General features: G+C 28.8%; 1 protein-coding gene across 1 annotated transcript; it reads right to left on the bottom strand.

Moving 5' to 3' along the window:
* Positions 1–1,198: 1,198 nt before the first annotated feature.
* LOC108903281 lies at positions 1,199–15,744 on the bottom strand. Its single transcript, XM_018705399.1, has 4 exons — positions 15,522–15,744; positions 4,607–4,794; positions 2,231–2,412; positions 1,199–1,347 (listed from the first exon to the last, which is right to left on the bottom strand). The coding sequence occupies exons 1-4, from the start codon at positions 15,681–15,683 to the stop codon at positions 1,253–1,255; spliced, it is 627 nt and encodes a 208-aa protein (XP_018560915.1). The 5' UTR covers positions 15,684–15,744; the 3' UTR covers positions 1,199–1,252.
* Positions 15,745–19,232: the final 3,488 nt, after the last annotated feature.

Raw genomic sequence — 19,232 nt, forward strand, 5'->3', positions numbered from 1 at the left:
TATATATTTTTTTATTATACCAGAAATGACTTTCACAACAAAATAAAATTTAAATATTACTGTTTTCTATTAGTCCACTGTTCAATTCGTCTCCTCTTATTTCTAATAACTCTGCTCAACTGATGTGGTGTTATTTGGCGACATGGTTATCTAATCCTATTACACAAATCTTCTGGGGTCTTGTTTAATATACTTTATCTTTCAAAGTTCTCCATAAAAAAAATCAAGAAGCTTCAAGTCTGGAGCTCTTGACGGCTACTCAACTAACGGATAGTTGCGATCTATCCACTTTCTCGGGAAATTCTCATTCAACCAATGACTTACTATTACCGCATCATGTATAAGTGCTCCATCTAGTTGAAAGTAGAGGTTCTGTCTTACATGAAGAGCAAGTGCATGTACTGAACACCAGAAATCATTATTTAAAAAATTTTTAAAAATCTGAGAGAACAGTAATATTTAAATATTATTTCGTTGTGAAACTTATTTCTGGTACAATGAAAAAATATATAATCATATTGTGAGCATCCTATATGAGTGAAATCATTGAAACTGCATGGATATATCTGAGATTAATAAAATTCTGGAAAATACAAGACAACGAGTGAAATTTTTCGAAGTTTGCACCTATTTTGTGAACACCCTGTAAAAGTTATAATAATGAACCTTTGTATCTAGGGTTTTGAGGAATGATTAAATCGAAAATGCTATCCATTTCTTTCTTAAAAAAATGCCTAATATGTTTTTTATTTATTGAGGGTTTTTTATTAATGATAGTAGGACGTAGAAAAGATCACATGTCAAAAAATATAATATCAAAAAGTAGGCCATTTTGAGCACTATCACATAAAGATAAGAATTTTGGAAATCGGCCAACGTCATCCTAAATACGGAGGTGTTCCGACTTTAAGAGAAACACACTGTATGTGAGTAAATATTTATTAAATGAAATTTTTCAAAACTTAACTACAGCTTAATCTATATTCATAGAATTACTATATACATGTACTTAAGGTATATAAAAAAGGTAAACTACTGAGGTAGGTACATGTTAACTCAAATAACATATATTATTTGAGAAACATATTTCGCAAAATGTAATATATAGTTTAAGGTAGTTCAAGTCTATATACATAGGAGTATATACAGAGAAAAATAAAAATTTCTTACATATAAATAACGCATAAAAAACAAATACTTCATGATAATCGTTCAATGCATTGTTTATTTCGGTATGCATTTATAATATAGATTATTGAATAACAATATCAGAACAGGAGCGGAAGGTCTCCTGGGGTCCACATCCTAATCCGGAAGTTCCATCGTCACACACTCCCCAGTTGTTACCTAAAAGAAAGAAAAATGTTTATTTCATTACCTCTACTCCATTCATCTGTGCATACATAAACAAAATTACCTTGAATTTAAGTCAAGGAAATTTTGTAATTTACAATTAATACGACTAATAGACTTAGTAACTACCGTAATATTTGCTTCATATAAACCTTTTTGTTATAATAATATCTCTACTCCTCATTCTAACTACGAGAATTTGCCCAGAAGTCGGAGACTTGTGCGGGAGAGGAGGTGGTATATTATTATTACGCAGGCCGCATTTGCGCCCAGGAACGACTTATGTTGGTATGCCCTAACCACCATTCAGTGCAGGAATGAGGGAAACCTGGAAAACCTCATTAATTAGGGGGGTGGTCAAATACCAATCGGTGTCAATCTCTCACATTGACCCAAGCCAACATTCTTCCACCCTACCATACCTGCACAGAGGGTGCCAATCCTTCGTACAAGCATAGCTAATCTACGGTCTACCGGCCGGAGGATACGAAACCCGGGCAGATCGACACATCGATTTAAGTACTGACGCCTTAAACCGTGCGGCTATCGACCGTATTGTATAGTATATTAGTTAGTCAAGTATTCGAATATTTCCCTACTTTTGCAGTTGTGAATTTGAAACACATTTTGTTATTTTAACTCCATTTACATTAATTCTTTATTGCTATAAATTAAATGTGTTGATTAATTAGTGATAATAGTAAATATTTTACTATTTTTAGTAGTCTTTTGATCTAACCAATAAATTGGCTAATTTATTGCAACATTTATAAAGTATGTTTAATAGTAGGTAATTAAATAAAAATTAGATTCGTCGGCCAAAGAATTTGTTTGTGTACTATTAACCCAAAGTACTTATTTAGATTTTAATTCTTACCTGCTGTGTAATGCCAGCGAAGGACACACCTCTCGCAGGGCTCCTCAGGAAGTTGTACCTTGTTTATAATATTGAACTCATCGCTTGTGACGTTGTACTGACTAGAACCATCTTCTAACATAAGAGGAATGAAGCAATCCTCTCCAGATTCCGGTGCCTTAGGGTCCTCCAACTTGCACAAACTATAATTTAGTAAAAATATGTATTTACTTTATTGTAATAATAGTATATATTTACTTGCACACACTACTTTTTATTTACTCTACTGTAATAATAGTATATCTCAATAAATCTTACAAAGAAATATTCAATTATTCAAAACTTGGGATATGTTAAAAAAAGAGAGAGTGTTCAAATTGAAAACATACAGGGTGTTTCTGAAATAAGTTTATTTTAAGATGGTCATAGAGAGCACGAAAATGAGCAAGTTTTATTAAGGAACTGATGGTCTAAATTCTTCTGTTTTCGAGAAAATTAATTAAGAAAATTAACCGTAAATGTAAACCGACCCTGTGCATCTTGTGCACGTGCGCTGTGTGTTGAAGTATTACTTAGCCGGCATATAAAACTAACAGTAACATGTGACGTGTACTAAAGGAACAATTATTACACCCCTATCGTGTACAAATGGTTCCGGCATTAAATAACAATGATTTTCAACCTCGTGTGGAATTTTGTCAATGGTTTCTATATCAAATAGCACAAAATCCTAATTTTACAAGCAAGGTGCTTTTTGTGGATGAATATTGTTTTACTAGAGACGGCATACTAAATTTTCACAACATTCACTATTGGCGTGATGCAAAAAATCATCACGCTATACCGAAAAGTCTTGGTTCCAGCAACGGTTTTCAGCGGATGTGTGGTGTGATGTATTTGGTAGCGCGCGGCAGCTTCGATATCACCAGGGGCGGCTTTAAATTTGTTTAAACCACCATGTGAACTTTTTTTCAATTTAAAACGTAATGTTTTAGACTATCATTTGCTTAATGAAAGGTGCTTATTTTCGTGCCCTCTATCACCTTTTTAAAGGAACGCACGTATTTCAAAAACACCCAGTATAATTAAATATTTAGGAAAATTGTAAAATTTTTAACTTAGAAAAGAAAAGATTAGGTTCTATATTTTAACTTAGGTACTTTAAAACAATTCCTAAAATGCTAAAATAATGAACTAATTCTTAATTTTGTATTAATCTTTGCCCAAGTTTTTTCATTGGTGCAATTTAGATAAAACCACCTTATTCTTTAGATTTAGTCTATGAAATTCCTTTTTTAAGGTATCCAAACTTAAAAACATCAAAGACTATTTAAGTTAAAAGATTAATATAAAAAAACTCATTTTTAAATGCCTTCTAATGAACATCGAAAAAATTTTCATAAGTAATTCTTGAATACCTTTTCTATTCATTTTCCCTAATAGTAGTTAAAAACATTTTATCAAATACTGAAATACCTATCAGTATTTCAATTACAGAACAATAGTAACACTTTTATCCGGTTGATATGAGACACATAATCACATAAATGAAAATATGTTTGTATTAACTTACTGTTATCAAATACATCTAACAAAGCAAGTTGCGCGTGTCACTAATGACAGACCTTAACACTATCAGATTTTTTATCATCTACATATTAAGTGTTTGAATAATTCAGGATAAAATACCTTTAAAACTACGATTAGACATATCTAGTCTTAACCGGGGATATTTTATGTTAAAGAGGACGACGACATTCTAAAAACATTTCGAGAACAAAAGGAAATTTACAGAACTGAAATAGATACAAATATACAGGATGTAATAGCTTAAACTGTGATAAAGTTTGAGATGATTGCTCTTATCAACATAAAAAAATAATAACAATTTTTCCCAAAATAATTCCTAAGTGATCTACGATACTTCAAACAGCGAACATGGATCATAGTTTTTATGAATTATTCAAAAAATTTATTTTCAACTTATGTTAATGTGGTTGACACGTTGAGACCCACAAACCCCTTTTAATTCCGATGCCTCTGATCAGTTTTTTTTTCAAATTTTACTATGAATAAAATTAAGTTTATATCTTCAGTGGTTTATGAGTAGTTGATCAAAAACTGTGTTTCATGCCCAATCTGTCAAAGATGCTTTGTTCCTTTATTGATTATGACGAGAGATAGCAGTTTTGAATTTATGTGTACTTGGTTTAATTTTACTTTGCCAAAATGAAAACAACATTACGAGTATTATTTAAACACATTTGTTGTATCAATGGTAAACACATTGGTATTATCTATAAAAATCTTGTCTGGCCTTTCTTTATTGTACAGGGTAGATACTTCAAAATAAACATGTTGCTTCACAAGCAACCAGACTGTTTTAAAGCAATTTACCTATAAGTGAATGTTCCAAGATGGTTAGCTGTGAGTCTGATTTTGACGTCAATAACGCTGCCAGCCTCGTATGTTCCTGCAATTAGTCCTGCCCCATATTTACCAGTATTCTCATTATCCTGAGGATGAGGATCACTATACGAATCACCGCAAAGTCCACATTTGCCTCCATTTTTATAATGTTGTACCTACAATAACAAAAACAGTTGTAATACTACAGCAAGAATATTTTATTTAGATTATTTTTTAATTCGCTCGTTTAAAAAATCAAAATGTTAAAAATACAAAATCATAAATAAATCAGAAGGTGATATTTGCGATATTGTAAATAAATAATTACACGAACCAGACTTGATACTTGAACTGGTGGAATTAACACAGGGTGACTAAAATTTTATACACCAGCAGTGTGTAACAAAACTCGTACCATTGGTAAATATTAAGTCACTAAAAATTGTCAAATGTGACCAGTAGGAACCAATTGTATTGTCTTCAATTTCTTGGCCCATTTATTTGAAACAATTTATGTAAATCTATAGAGATTTTAACAGAACAGATAATATTCGAAATAAACTGAAATTTGGCATTTTTAATTTTCTACCCTTTATAATTCATTGACAACTATACAGATCCTTTCTCAATTTCCAGTTTACCTTTTCCGACTCTCCAGTATGTATAAGAGCAGTGTTTTATATTAAAATTAATCGTCTTTACTCACAAACTGTATGGTAATTATCAGTGTGTATTTCAAATTTTTTATAATAGAAGCATAACAACGTATAATTTTGGAATACTTTAATTGAGAATCCATGTTAAGAAATAGATTTTCTTTATTTATTCGAGTGAAACGAGACTTTTTCCTAGCAATATTGAAAACCCCTTATTTTAAGACTAGTGAGAAAATCAGATGAGAAAAGAGTCCGTTCTTCTTCTTCTTCATCTTCATCTAGTGGTTGGTCCTTTAAAAAGTCCCATAGCACTGCGGCCTAATTAGGCCTATTGTGCGTCCCACTACTAGTCCTATTCAGCAAGNTTAATCAGTTTTTGGTACAACACTGTAGATGGCCCGTTTATTTAATTTGACGAATAATTATGTCGTATCTCTTTCAACAAAGCATTTTATTTATTTTCTATGTAACACTGTGGATACAAAAAAGTTGACAAACGACCCCCATTTGTAGTTTATTTATTAATTTTTGAGAGCATTAATAATTTGTAAATAAATAACTTAATGTTCGAATGATATCTATTTGCGGTTTATGAGAAGCGTCGAATGAAAATGACATTTTGTTTGACGCTGTTTCACTGTAATTAAATGCATCATGATGTCTATTAAAAATCCCACATTCCAATTAATTTTAAAATGTGTTTTGACTACGTCCAATGAACTTCTGGAACTTGATTATCTATTGTGTTAGTATGTTCTGATTTATTTATATTATATACATTTTAAATAGTTTTTAAGTTTCACATAGCACTAATTCCTTTTTTCTTCCTTCCAGGATATTTGAAGAAATTATATTACCAATTTCTGAATGTCCACTGACAATCTTATACTGGATTTCTAGTTTTCTCTCTGACGTCAACAGAGAATGATAAAGAAAATTGCCTAATATTTTATTGAGAGTTTTTTTAAATGAAGCAATATTCCAAATGTAATTTGTACTATATATTTTTGTATATTTTCTTAATTTATAATTTACACTACTTATATGTTTTTATTCGTATTATAAATAACGCCTACCATTATATAAATGGCATATCATTAAATATATTAAAGGTTTGGAAATAAATGTTGTTTTTATACTTACATCGAATACAACTTACCTAGTTACTTTCTTGAGCGTCTGTCACTTCTTGTTTCGCCCTAATTTTAGCTTTACCTGTTTATATAGAAAAAAAAACTCAATACTAGGTATATTCTGAATGTTCTTATTTCCATTAACAAGTGTGAATTATTTGCATCGAATATTAAATTCACACTTTGACATATTCCTACGACTTCTTAGAGAATGCTAATATATAATCAAAAGAGGAAGATTGTTAAAAAAACTGCTTCCTTTTTAAAAAAAAATTAATCATTATTTTGAGACAAATTTTATATTGATAAAAACATGAAACTGGTGATACAACTAAAATAAGTGTTTCAATTTCAATTCTTTTTTATCATTTATATCTCAGAATATTTAAAAAATTATATTAACTTGCTTGTGTATACAGAATTTCAGAGATTATTATAAGAAACAGTTCGTATCGATCTATTTTATACCTACTATATAAAATATCTTTTAAGTTTAGTCTAACTTAATAAAGCTGAGCCTAGAATCTTAACTAAGTAAAGGTAAAAACTAATTTTAAATATAAATATGTAAACCAGTGCCACTATAAGTCGAAGAAATATTTTATTTGGAAAACAGGTAATTTTCGAATTATATATTACTTTTTTAATCTAAAATAGCTTAGGTTCAGGTAAACTGAAATAAACTAATAGTTACAAATATAAACTATATCCCGGAGACTAAGTCCTTTACGATTTAGGTTCATACCAACTTTTCATCTTTAAAATGACTTTCCATCTGTTAATATTACTTTTACATATACTACTAGAAAAAAATAAAGGAACAATCAATTTTCACGATTTTTTTTGTGATATTCGAAAGGCTGTATCTCAATGAAAAATCGTTGTATCGACATAATAATAAAAATATGATGCTTTAAGTTTCTAATTTCAAGGTATTTAGAATATTTTTTTTAATATGATGCTTTAAGTTTCTAATTTCAAGGTATTTAGAATATTTTGTTTTCAAACTCAATCAATACGGAAGTCAATTAGTTTATTTATTTAGCTTCAACTTGATTTCTGTAAGGTGTGCGTGCGAAAAATAACACGTTTGCCTTTAATCATCGATATCTCAGTAACAAATTATTGCACAGTAAATCCAAGGGCAGTTTTGGAAACTAGAATAATAAAAAAATGTTTTTTTCAGTGACATCAATTTGAAAAAAGTGCAAAAAATGAATGTTTGCAGTTTTTTAGAAAATCTACCACTAATTTACAAATATTTAGGTATGAAAAAACAAATGTTGAGTGAAATTATTATAGCTCAATATACTCTCAATAACTCTGTAAACTGACAAATTAATGCATCAAGTTGAGTTTAAAAAAAATCCATGGACAGGCCTAAAGAAAAAAAAATTTGGAAAATTTTCTAGGAGTATTTCTTTTGATTATTCGATAACCGTAGCTCAAAAAATTTGTTTGTCTAAAGATTTTAAAACTAAAACTAAAAATAAAAAAAAATTTTTATTATCTCGATACGATCATTTCCACTGAGATATAGCCTTTAAAAAATCACTAAAAAATTAATGAAAATTTTGTTTGTCTTCATGGTCTGAAATTGCCAATTTTTTTAGGGAATATGGAGCAATCTTTGAACTTATTTTAGTTTCAGAGAGTGAGGCATCGCATGAAAAAAGTTAATTAGATTCCTGCAAATTCATTATCAATTTCAAATAAACTAATAATCTAAAAAATACTCAATTTTGTAGAGGTTCATTTTGACACACAATGTAAAACATACAAGATGTTTCTTAACTAGTAGTTTTCCTTTTAACACGATGTAGAACTCAAAAGGCTAAGAATTTTTCCCTTATCCATGACTCATATTGTTGGAAGAGAACATTTTTCCCGAGTTATCTCTTTCTGTGAGTTTACGCAATTCCTTCGCTGTATTCAGTTGAAATTCATACCGCAAACTTTTACTATAACCTCACAGGTAAAAATTACATAGACTGACAGTCCTGAAAGTCAGTTGGGAAATTCATTATTTAAATAATCCCACACTTCACGTATGAAATGAGCTAAAAGCATCATTACAGTGAAGAGCACATCCCCAGTTCAGTCCGGTTATTTTGCGAAAAATTAAGATAGTATAAACAAGTTATTCGTTAAGTTTCTTTCGTAAAAACGTGTATTTTATTGTTAGCTCTCATATCTTTTTACTCTTTATTAAGGTTAATTAAGGCAAATTCAAACTATTCCTATCAAATGAAGTCAAATATCCTTCGATACCAGATATCTAGGTATGCAAAAGACATAAAACCTCACAAACAAGATTACTAACTGTAGACTAATAGCCGGATAGGAAAATTTTTCTTATCATTTTAGGCACCGTAAGAGTCTGTGACTTAATTACTACAACCTAAAAGAAACCATTTGAGCACTATGCCGTCAATTCACCGTGGCACATGGGTTGTCAGCGGAAAATCAAACTTTCCAATTTTGGGCCGGGTAAATTAATTAAATAGAAATTGACGGCATTTCGACCCAAGACAGATATTAGAAAACTAAGATCTTATGCCGTACAAAAATAACGGTTCTGGAAAGAATAAAAAATTTCATTTTCCAAATATTTTCATTAATGTAAAAATTATAGAAAACTGTACGGCGGCGTGCCTGATTTTAAATAAAGATATTTATTTGAAAGTTATATTTTCCTATGCCGTACGAATGCACTGGCTCTAAGGGCTTTTAACCCTTGCTCAACTCTTACCTTTTACGTAGAATAAGGAAAATTATTAGAGGCACCCTAAAATTAAAAAATTTCGAAAGCGCTATATAAAACTATAATCCAAGTCATTATGCCGTACATTTTTTATGGCACATGAGGTCACAGTAGGGAAATGAATTTTCCACTCAAGAGGTGGATATTTTAGCGAAAAGTACGGCATTTGTGCCCGTTTCGAGTTCATTAAAAATTAACTATTAAACAAATATTGCCGTATAAATATCGTGGCACTAAAGGCAAAAAATGGCCCCAAAGTTCCAAAAAAATGTTTGCATATAACTGCATTTTTTTTTCTATGCAAAAGTTTTTAATATGTGTACGCGCATCTACAAAACAATTTGTTTGTTTTGCCAAAATTTATTTTTTATTTTTCAATTATGTATATATTTTGAATCCAATACAACAAATAAAATAAAATTGTAAAATCAATAATAATTTTTATCATAATTTTCTTTGAAAAAAATTTATTTAAAAAAAATAATTAATCAAACAGGAAGATAAATTAAATTTGCCGCTGAGGATCACAGCATTAGTCTCCAACATTTCAAAAGACCAATCAACTTTCACTACGTCTAGTATTATACGCACGTCCGGACTGACACGGATTTTTTTTAGTAATCAGTTTAGTATTCAGTTTTGTATTGTTACGCACGCCATTAATATTATTACAATGTCTGAAACCGAGGAAAACTGGGAAAATTCGAGTGCTGGTGGAACTGAAACACCGTCAAAAGTTTTATTAGCAGTTTTACCGAGTGATCCAATAAATAATAAAGCAAATGTATTAAAGCAATCGAAATAAGAAAAAAATCATTATTTTATAGTCTATTTTATAAAATAATTTTCCAAAAATAAAATTTTTGTAAAAAATTTTTTTGATAATTATAAATTTTGAAAAAGATAAATTCTAAAACATATATTGATTAACATAATTTAGTTTTACATTTTTATTGGTCTACCTAATTGGAATTTACGAAACATTATCTCTTTTCATTGTTTATACAATTTATGCATATATTATTTGTATATTCCATGCAAATGTAACGGCAATATAATTTTTCATCATTCACGTTCATTAATATCGCACTAAATTTACGCCTTATGTANTGTAAACAGTCCCACACCAGTTTTGAATTTACCTTGTGTGCGGCTAAAGCTTTAATTGCAGCTTGACTATCAGAGAATATATATATGAGTTTACGTCTATAACCTCTACGTACATTCTCTGCCAGACACGCCATTATCGTCCGTTACGACCACCGCGGTAGTCCGTAACAAAAAAATTGAGAAGCATAAAAACAGTCACGTGTCTATTAGAATAATATGAATAATTCTTTAAAAAGTAATTATGCATAATTTGAAACTAGTCAATCAAATAAATCTTTGTCGTATTTTAAGGGAAAATAAAAACATATTTTCTCTATTAGAAATTCGTAAAAAATAAAGACAATTGGCATTATCGAAGAATTGTGCATTAATTGATAATCATGGAAATATATAGTGTGTTTCAAAACATTGTAGAAAAATTAAGGGTGTGATCCTTTGGCTTATTCTAAAAAAAAATGTTCTTATTAACATGGGGCCGCAAACGCACCGTTTTCGAGATAAATATTTTTTTATAATGTTGCCACTTTCTTTCATGTTTTCTATCATAAAACGCCATTTATCTTGAAAACGGTTCGAATTAGAGCTTATGATTAGTACATTTTTTATGTAGAAAACATTGGCGGTTTAAATTATGCTTTCAGAAAGCCAATTTTTCCAGAGTCGTAAAAATTAGAAGCAAAAGAAACTCATGAATCCTAAAGTCTTGACTTAGAAATCTTATATGAATAAAAATTGAATTAACGCTCAAAAGTAGCTAATGTTAATGATAAAACGTGTACAAAATTTGAGTTCTATATCTAAAACAGTTTCTAAGATATCGTTAAAATACTGAAAAAAAAAATTTTTTTTGACACTATTTCGAAAACGGTGTATTTGCGGGCCCGTGTTAATAAGAACTCTTTTTCTTAGAATGAGTCAAGGAATCACACCCTTCGTTTTCCGAGACGTTTTGAGACACCCTATTTTTTAAATAAAATTAAAAATAATTCACTTTATTAAACAAAAATATTGATCTTTTAACTAGAGGTATATTGATAAGTTGTGAAATGAAACGCATTATACTGCTCTTGACTCTCTAGAACAATCACCCTATCTCTGATTATTTGCGAATTATTATTATCATTATAATTTCGATCGCGATACATTTTTGTAAGCTAAGCACTTTATTTCACCGCATTTAAACGTGGATAATCTCGTCTAATTATAATTAAATTAAAATCACATTGATATCTGATATCAATCTCGAGTCTGAGTGGCAAAACTGAAATGCCTATTCTTCTAAATCGGTTCGAACAGTATCGAAAACAACTAAAAGTAAATTAAAATCTACTTAAGATTAGATTACGCAAGTGAAAAAAGTATTGAAAGTGATAATTTCTTTTGTTTTTGAGAGGCATTGGTTTATAAATAGAAAATAAATTCCAGGCGGTACAGATTTTGGAATTCGGAAAATTTTATACCTAATAGACAAATTTTTCTCTGTTGAACTGAACTTTCTTATAAAATTGTATAATTTTTTGCCGAGCAGATTATAAATTATTTATTTTGCCATTAGACCAAGTTTGTGGAACTTGCTTCCAAAAACTAATAATTTAAACTAAATTTTCAACTACTCTCTGCTATACTGATATATTTTAAATTAGCTTCTAAATATTTTCTGTCATTGCCTTTACAAACTATGCTATGTACCACATTATAATTTATGTTTTCGATGTTGCACAGGATGTTTTCTAAGTCTACGTCGTCATAAGAGCTCGAGATTGATCTATGAATCAATTTAGATAAAAAATTTCAACAAACAAGAGGTCGGAGTCGGAAAGCACTGATTTTCAAGAGATAAGTTTGTTGAAAAATTACTCATGTAAAAATCTACCTAGATATAGACGACGTCGGTTAACAAAATATACGTTAGTGATTTAACCAGTCCCGCATCGACCAAGGGGTCGTATCCCTACAAAGTTTTGTGCCGTACCAAAAAATTAAAAGAAACAATTTATTTTAGTGATTCTCCTACAAATGTATAATATATTGTTTTCGCTGTTGTTTTAGATACATTTATGCAGAGTGATTCTCAAATTATCCAAAAAAAAATTTGGGAGTAGATGCGGCATAATAAATGGAGTCAATATCGTAAAAAAATTATTGAAGTTGTAGTACTTTCAAGCATTACATCTCTGGGTAACTGTAGTCTCTAGCGTCATTCGCAATACGCATGGATAGCCACGTGGACCAGCGACTCCGAATACTGAAATCCGATTTTACAATCATTGGTGCGATAGTGTTTACACTAGTTTTTTAGTAGTTAGTGTCAAAAATGGCTCGCGTGTATAGCAACTCGGAGTTGTTGGATATCGTTTTATTTTGTGGTGACATTTGTATTAGTTCGTAGAAACTGAGTAAGATGGACACAAATGTGTTTATAGTCGGCGGACAAAATTTTGAACAGTTGTTGTAAAATCAGTTTATTAACTAATAATAACAATAGCGACAAAAGCAGTTGATATTGCTGATATAAAATAGGTGCTATAAAATTTTATTTAATTCTTTCCTTGCGAAATTCTTTCAAGTTTTTGTCGGTTTTTATCACGGTTTGCCGCCATGCCGGTCGCATTGTGCGAGGTCGGGGTTTACAGTGGACCAGTTGCCAGTGCCAATTATATTATTAATAAATTTCATCCTGTCCTAAATTTTCCTTCCACTGGGCTTATCTAACTAAATTAGTATATATTTCTGAAAATACGTAAGTGCCCAAATTCGCAGTAAATTTATCTTTTTCTGTTATTATAAATTATTATTATTATTATTATTATTATTATTATTATTATTATTATTATTATTATTATTATTATTATTATTATTATTATTATTATTTATTAAAAACACAATCATTAGTATGGAAATATTTTTTTTTTTTGGTAGAGTATGGCTATCCTTTTCTAATTTCAAAATAAGATTTATTTACGTTATATTTTTTTTAACTTGCTTTTGAATAATATTAGGTACATTTTATATTTAACAAAAAAAAAATTCTTTTTTTCCCCCTTAAAACCAGTAATTTTAAAGTTAACTGTAGATTTATTATACAAAATTTATAATTTTTTTTTCTGAAATCGTGTTACCATAACATTTACTAAAATTGTGGAATTGTTTGTGACAATTTTTTCTTTATCTCCATCGTTTTAATGTATTTGTATACAAATTCAGTGGATTGTTACTTTTACTTAATTTAATAGTTACTCAAAGAAAACTAATTTTCGAGATCCTTAATATCTTATTGTCATTGAAGTTATTTATTTATAGAAAAGTTTTAGTTTTTCTGTGTCAGATAATTAAAAAAGAAAAGTAATTTCTAGTTTTTATAATCAAGAAAGATTGATTTTTTTGAAACGTCAATTAAGTATAATAATTGAAGTGCATAGTGATGTACCTAAGTATATTTTTTTATTTGTTTTCTCAGTGAGATATTTTTCGTTAGACAAAACTAGTTTATAATAATAATCCTGATTTGATTCTTTTGGGGTTTTGCAAGGGTTTATTTAATTAAATTTTTCAATTTTTTATGTGGCAAAATAATCGATAAACAGAGAAAAATGTCTCAATAATATAACTAACATACCAATCATAGAAGCTGAATTATGCTTTCCTTTAGATAGCAAAAAAAAAAATTTAATAATTAAAATATATGTTTAGATGTCTAAGAAATTAATTAATATTTTGCTGGTATTTTTAGAATTACCTACTTCAAAATTATTTTTATAATGATTTTAAATTTGTTTCTAATAAAATACAACTTACTTCGTAATGTGAATATTTAAGTAGTTTATATTTATCTGAATATCAATATTGAAATGTGAAGATGGTACAAAATATGCGACGTCATATTTTAATAACTAAATATTTTGGTAAATTTTTTCTGGATACAAATATTTAAAAATCTGTCGAATACGTTTTCTAATTTTTTTTGCAATTGCATATTATGTTTCTTTTTAGAAGTTATTGACAGTATACAAAAAGAGTATTATTAAACTGAAACAGATTTACAACCTGTGACCAGATGTAATTATCTAGTATATTATTTAAAAAAAGAAACTCAATAGTTTAAAATTATGATTGAGTTTTATATTCAACTTAAATATCTTTATACCCTGGAAATTTAAGGTCATTATTTTAATACTAGATGTTTCAGTTATTTAGTTACTATTAAGTAAACTCAAACTATGGAAATTGACTAACATATAAAACCGTCAACTATTTGTCAATTTTACAAATATACCTTCTAGTAATTTTTAGCAGATATTCAAAAAGCAGTACTAATGAGATTAAATCCCATACGTGAGAAATTCTTATTTAAAATAACTCTATAATATCATAAACTAGTCAAGTATACGCATAAGTTGTCATTAAATATCAACAAACAAAGACTGTCTAGCTAATTAATATAAATAATAAAATTATTAACTACCTTAAATAATCATATAAATATATAAATATACTTTTGTTTTTTTGAAATCATCTATAATCATTGACTAATTTTATATTATAATCAACACATATGTATTTATTTGTTAGTCACTATTTAGTTTATAAAGACAAAATATTGTGCTTCTGTTAGATTCTTCTACTTGAAGATCTTATTAAAAAAACAAATTAATACTACGTTTACGTAATTAATAATTACGTTTTCTTAAATTATTGATGTCTATAAAAACATATTGGTGACCACAAAATAAACTTTATATCATTAATTTCTCCTCATCTGTAATAGGAATATTATTATAACTCTATTTAGATTAGAGAATCTAAATCTATAATTTTAAATGTGTAAAATCATATATTTAGAATACAAATATGTTTTTATATTACATTTTATAGTTATTTTTCTAATTTATCATCGTAATATAATTTATAATAATTTAAAGTCCCTAATTCCTCAAATTAGTTTTAAGATTTGACACTTTGAAACATGATTTTTACTTAACTTCACAATGAAAAGCTATTTGTTGAGTCGATTAATTCATCTTATTTTAAATCTATTCATGCTAATTTGGTGCAACAATTCAAGAATTACAGTACTGAATTTAATAGCACGTACTGCTAAATATAAACAAAATTCACGTTCTATTCCACATTAGAAAAATATTAGCTCTGGAATGAATGCCAATATTTTCCTTCTTTCTATATTCAGTCCTGCTCTTCATGATTTGGTGTTCAATCTTGTATCAATAACTGTTATAACTTACATAAGCACTGCCACAGAAGTTGGAATTGTCGTCGTAGTCCTTAAGAGCACGTGGGTTCACCCTCCATACGGAGCTCCTGTTTGGAGGATCCAGCATCATCCCATGACCCACTGCTTCTCTCACCAGCAGTCCGACAAAGACAAAAAGCAACTTTGAATTCATAGCTACTACCAGTGGTTATTGTGGTTAATCGAAGAAATTCAAATATACACTCTGATGGGGTAGCCTTTTTCCGTCCTTTTATATTTGTGGTGTTTGATAAGATTACCGTCAAACGCCTCACCACTTGAAGGCCTCCTCATAATGGGTATTTTATCGGATCTGATAAGGATGGTGTTATTTTCGAAAGGACGGAGATGGGCCGACGTGCCGCTGCTCGTACGAGACGTTTTAAAGTTTGAAAATGTGAATTGAATACTGCTGAAGAAGACCCAGTAGGAGTAATAGTTTGAGGATTAACCTTTTTCCATTAATTTTGCTGTATTTTAAGGTAGTTACCAATGCTGTTTTTCAATATATTATTACTTTCTTTTTACACGAAAGTTTTTTGTTAAATTCTTTCATGTTAGTGATATATAGTTGCACACATAGTAGAGCTTTTCTTTCTATAATCAAAGCCTGGTTTAAAATTCGGAGTTTTTATTGTTACTATTATGCATATATAAAATATGTGTTGTACACGTATGTTGTCTGAAATTAATTATTTGTGCCATAACTTTCGTTTTTTTCTTTACTTTTTGGGGTATTGCCACTTGTGAAAACAATTGAGAATTATTGAAATAAACCCTAGAGCCAAAAGGATCAGTCAAGGACAATTTTTATAAAAATAGTTTTGCCTAACCAAAAATTGTCATACTGCAAAAATCAGACAAATATAAAATACAAAAAAATATATGGCGGACTTTAAATAAGCTATGGAAATAGACAACAACAAACAAATTTAAAGATAACAGATAAAAGCAAGCAAAATTCAACTGCCAAAGTAACTAGAACGAAAATTCAAAATAAGTTCAGATGACGAAAACAGATAGATTTTCGTAACATTAACAATTTTTTAAAGTGCGCGATATAAAGTTTTGTATTTTTGTATTTGTCTGTTTTTTTGTTTGAAATTCTTCGACCAGGTAAAACTATTTTCATGAAAATAACCCTTTACTGATCCTTTTGGCAAAAGGGTTTATTTCACTAATTTTTAAATTTTATGCACAGGTGGCAAAATACCTTCAATTTTATTTATTTTTCACTTGTAAAGGACGTCTTGTCTGAAGTATTTGTATTTAGTATTTGTAGATAGTTCTACTTTTTTCTCTATTTATTATTAAAGGTTATTTCTATTAAATTGTTTTTGCTTAATCAAGAAGCATGGTACTTCTTTTTAAAATAGTTTTGACAAAAAAAATATAGTTCATAGATATTTATCAAATTCTAAGTATGTAGAAAAATATTTTTTTACAAATATTCTTTTAATAAAAAAATAATCAAGGAAAATTTCCTATTCTCAAAATATGGAACTATCAAAAATCTAAATGATAACATCCGTACATAAGTATACAATGACATAATTATACTGCGCTACTTCGGAAAAAGACCGTATGTGCAGTTTTGTGATAAATTGAGATAATTACATTTTCGAAATCTACATCGCATTATACCCATCTATAAATATCAGAAATATCGTTTTTGTTTCTTTAAATTTAAAAATTTGAAAAGTTTAAATTTCTAATATTGTGTCACTCTTATTTTCTTCGTCGCTATACTAGAAAAAAACACCGTATGTGTCTGATGCAAACTTATGTGCATGTATTTCATTAAGAGGTACATAGGAACATTCTCTAGCAGAAGCGTTGAAATACGATGTTTTTAACAAATTAATTTCCTTTGTGTTCACATGCGATGTTTTAAATTAAACAACCATTAAACATTATTTACAATACAATATATTAAAAATTGTAAAACATCCAAAGTAACATGTATACGATGTACATGTTCTGGTTCTTCTATTAATTTATGTTGAAAATTTAGCACATTCTGCACATACGGCATATTTACCTAGCAAAATCTTAAATTTGTTAAGGCAAAACAACATAGGTGACGCTGTTTTTATTGAAATTGCAATATTTTCTAACATTCTTCAAATGCATTAAAAAATATTTGTTTTGCCCAAAAAAATCAAGTTATTACCTTAATTAGTGCCTAATGTCTCGTTGCAATTTTCTCTAAACTGTCATATGTGCACATACGGCCTTCTTCCGAAGTAGGGCAGTATAAGGTATATCTGAACCCTGAAAATATTACTGCGTTCCATTGTTTAGTAATAAATTGCAATAAAAAAAATTCAAAGAAGTAGAATAATTGGTTTCTGAAGAAACAAGTCTTGGCATATCGGCTTTGAGGATTTCAAAAAATTTTCGTGTCGAAAGAAATATTAAAGAAAACGCATGTCACTACTTTAATTTAACTAAAACTCTTAACCAATCTTAGAATAGTCCTAAATTCTCATCAGATGAAGTCGCATATCCTTTTTTATAACAAATACATCTATCTATATATTTAGTAACAATAATAACAATAATAAATCTATAATTAAAGAAGTACATATTATCTCCTATAACAGACATTTAACTTTATAAGGAAGTGCACGAATCAATACCTATATAAATATTATACTTTTAAACAACATTGCATGGTAAAAAAAAGTTTGATACAATTTGAATTGGATTTATTTGTGTTGGAATCGTTACGATTGACAATAGATTTTCCGTAATTTCTAATTCACATTAATGAATTCTTATGGCTATCTTCTTATAAAAATGAAATAAAGTATTTTGTTAAAAGAACAAAGAAAATGTTGTCTACATTATGCTTTTCGATAACAAATACTAGATATTTAGCAATAATAATAACAATAAATCTAAAGATGCGTATCTCCAATTACAGACATTTGACATTATAAGCAAGTGCACAAAAGTAGATATATAAATCTTTTCAAGTCTAAAATTCACGGACAGAAAATTGCTATGAAAATCCACATAATTGTTAAAACAAATTGTTCCAGCTAGAAGTTTTGTCAAACTTACGTACAACGTTATATGAAAATGTTAAAGAATTTATAAATTGTAAGTAACACCTTCACAGTGCATAAATAAATAAAATGTAAATATTATACCTATAAATAACACTACGATAAAAAACTTTTGACAGGATTTGTGACTTATTTTTGCTGCAATTGTTTAGGTTTAATAAACTTATTTTCCGTAAATTATAATTCACATAAATTATTTCTTATGGCTATTTTCTTTTAAAAATTAAATACAAGATTTTGCTGCAAGAACGAAGAAAATATTTTCGTACATCAATAAAAAAAATCAGTGTTATCCCTAAAACATGTTTCTCCAATATTTCCTGCAGAACCTCAAATAAACGGACCACATGGGAATAAGTCTTGACCACATTGAAGGCACTAAAGAGATGTCTAGCCAATTAGCTTCAATGTTTATTGTACCGTAATAGCTATATGAGGGTTGGAGTTGTCAAAGATTAAAATATATTAGATGAATGGCCACGATTTTGCTCCAATCTAAACTTTAGCAGGAAATGCGTAGAAAATATTAAAGTATTTTACGTGCGGCAGCAAAAAAAATTTTCTGTCGTAGATCTTCTACAAAAATGACCTTCTTTCATTTTTTCGATGATTTTACCCGTTGCATAAAA

The sequence above is a fragment of the Anoplophora glabripennis genome, unplaced genomic scaffold, assembly GCF_000390285.2.
Source record: "Anoplophora glabripennis isolate ALB-LARVAE unplaced genomic scaffold, Agla_2.0 scaffold92, whole genome shotgun sequence".
NCBI lineage: Eukaryota > Metazoa > Arthropoda > Insecta > Coleoptera > Cerambycidae > Anoplophora > Anoplophora glabripennis.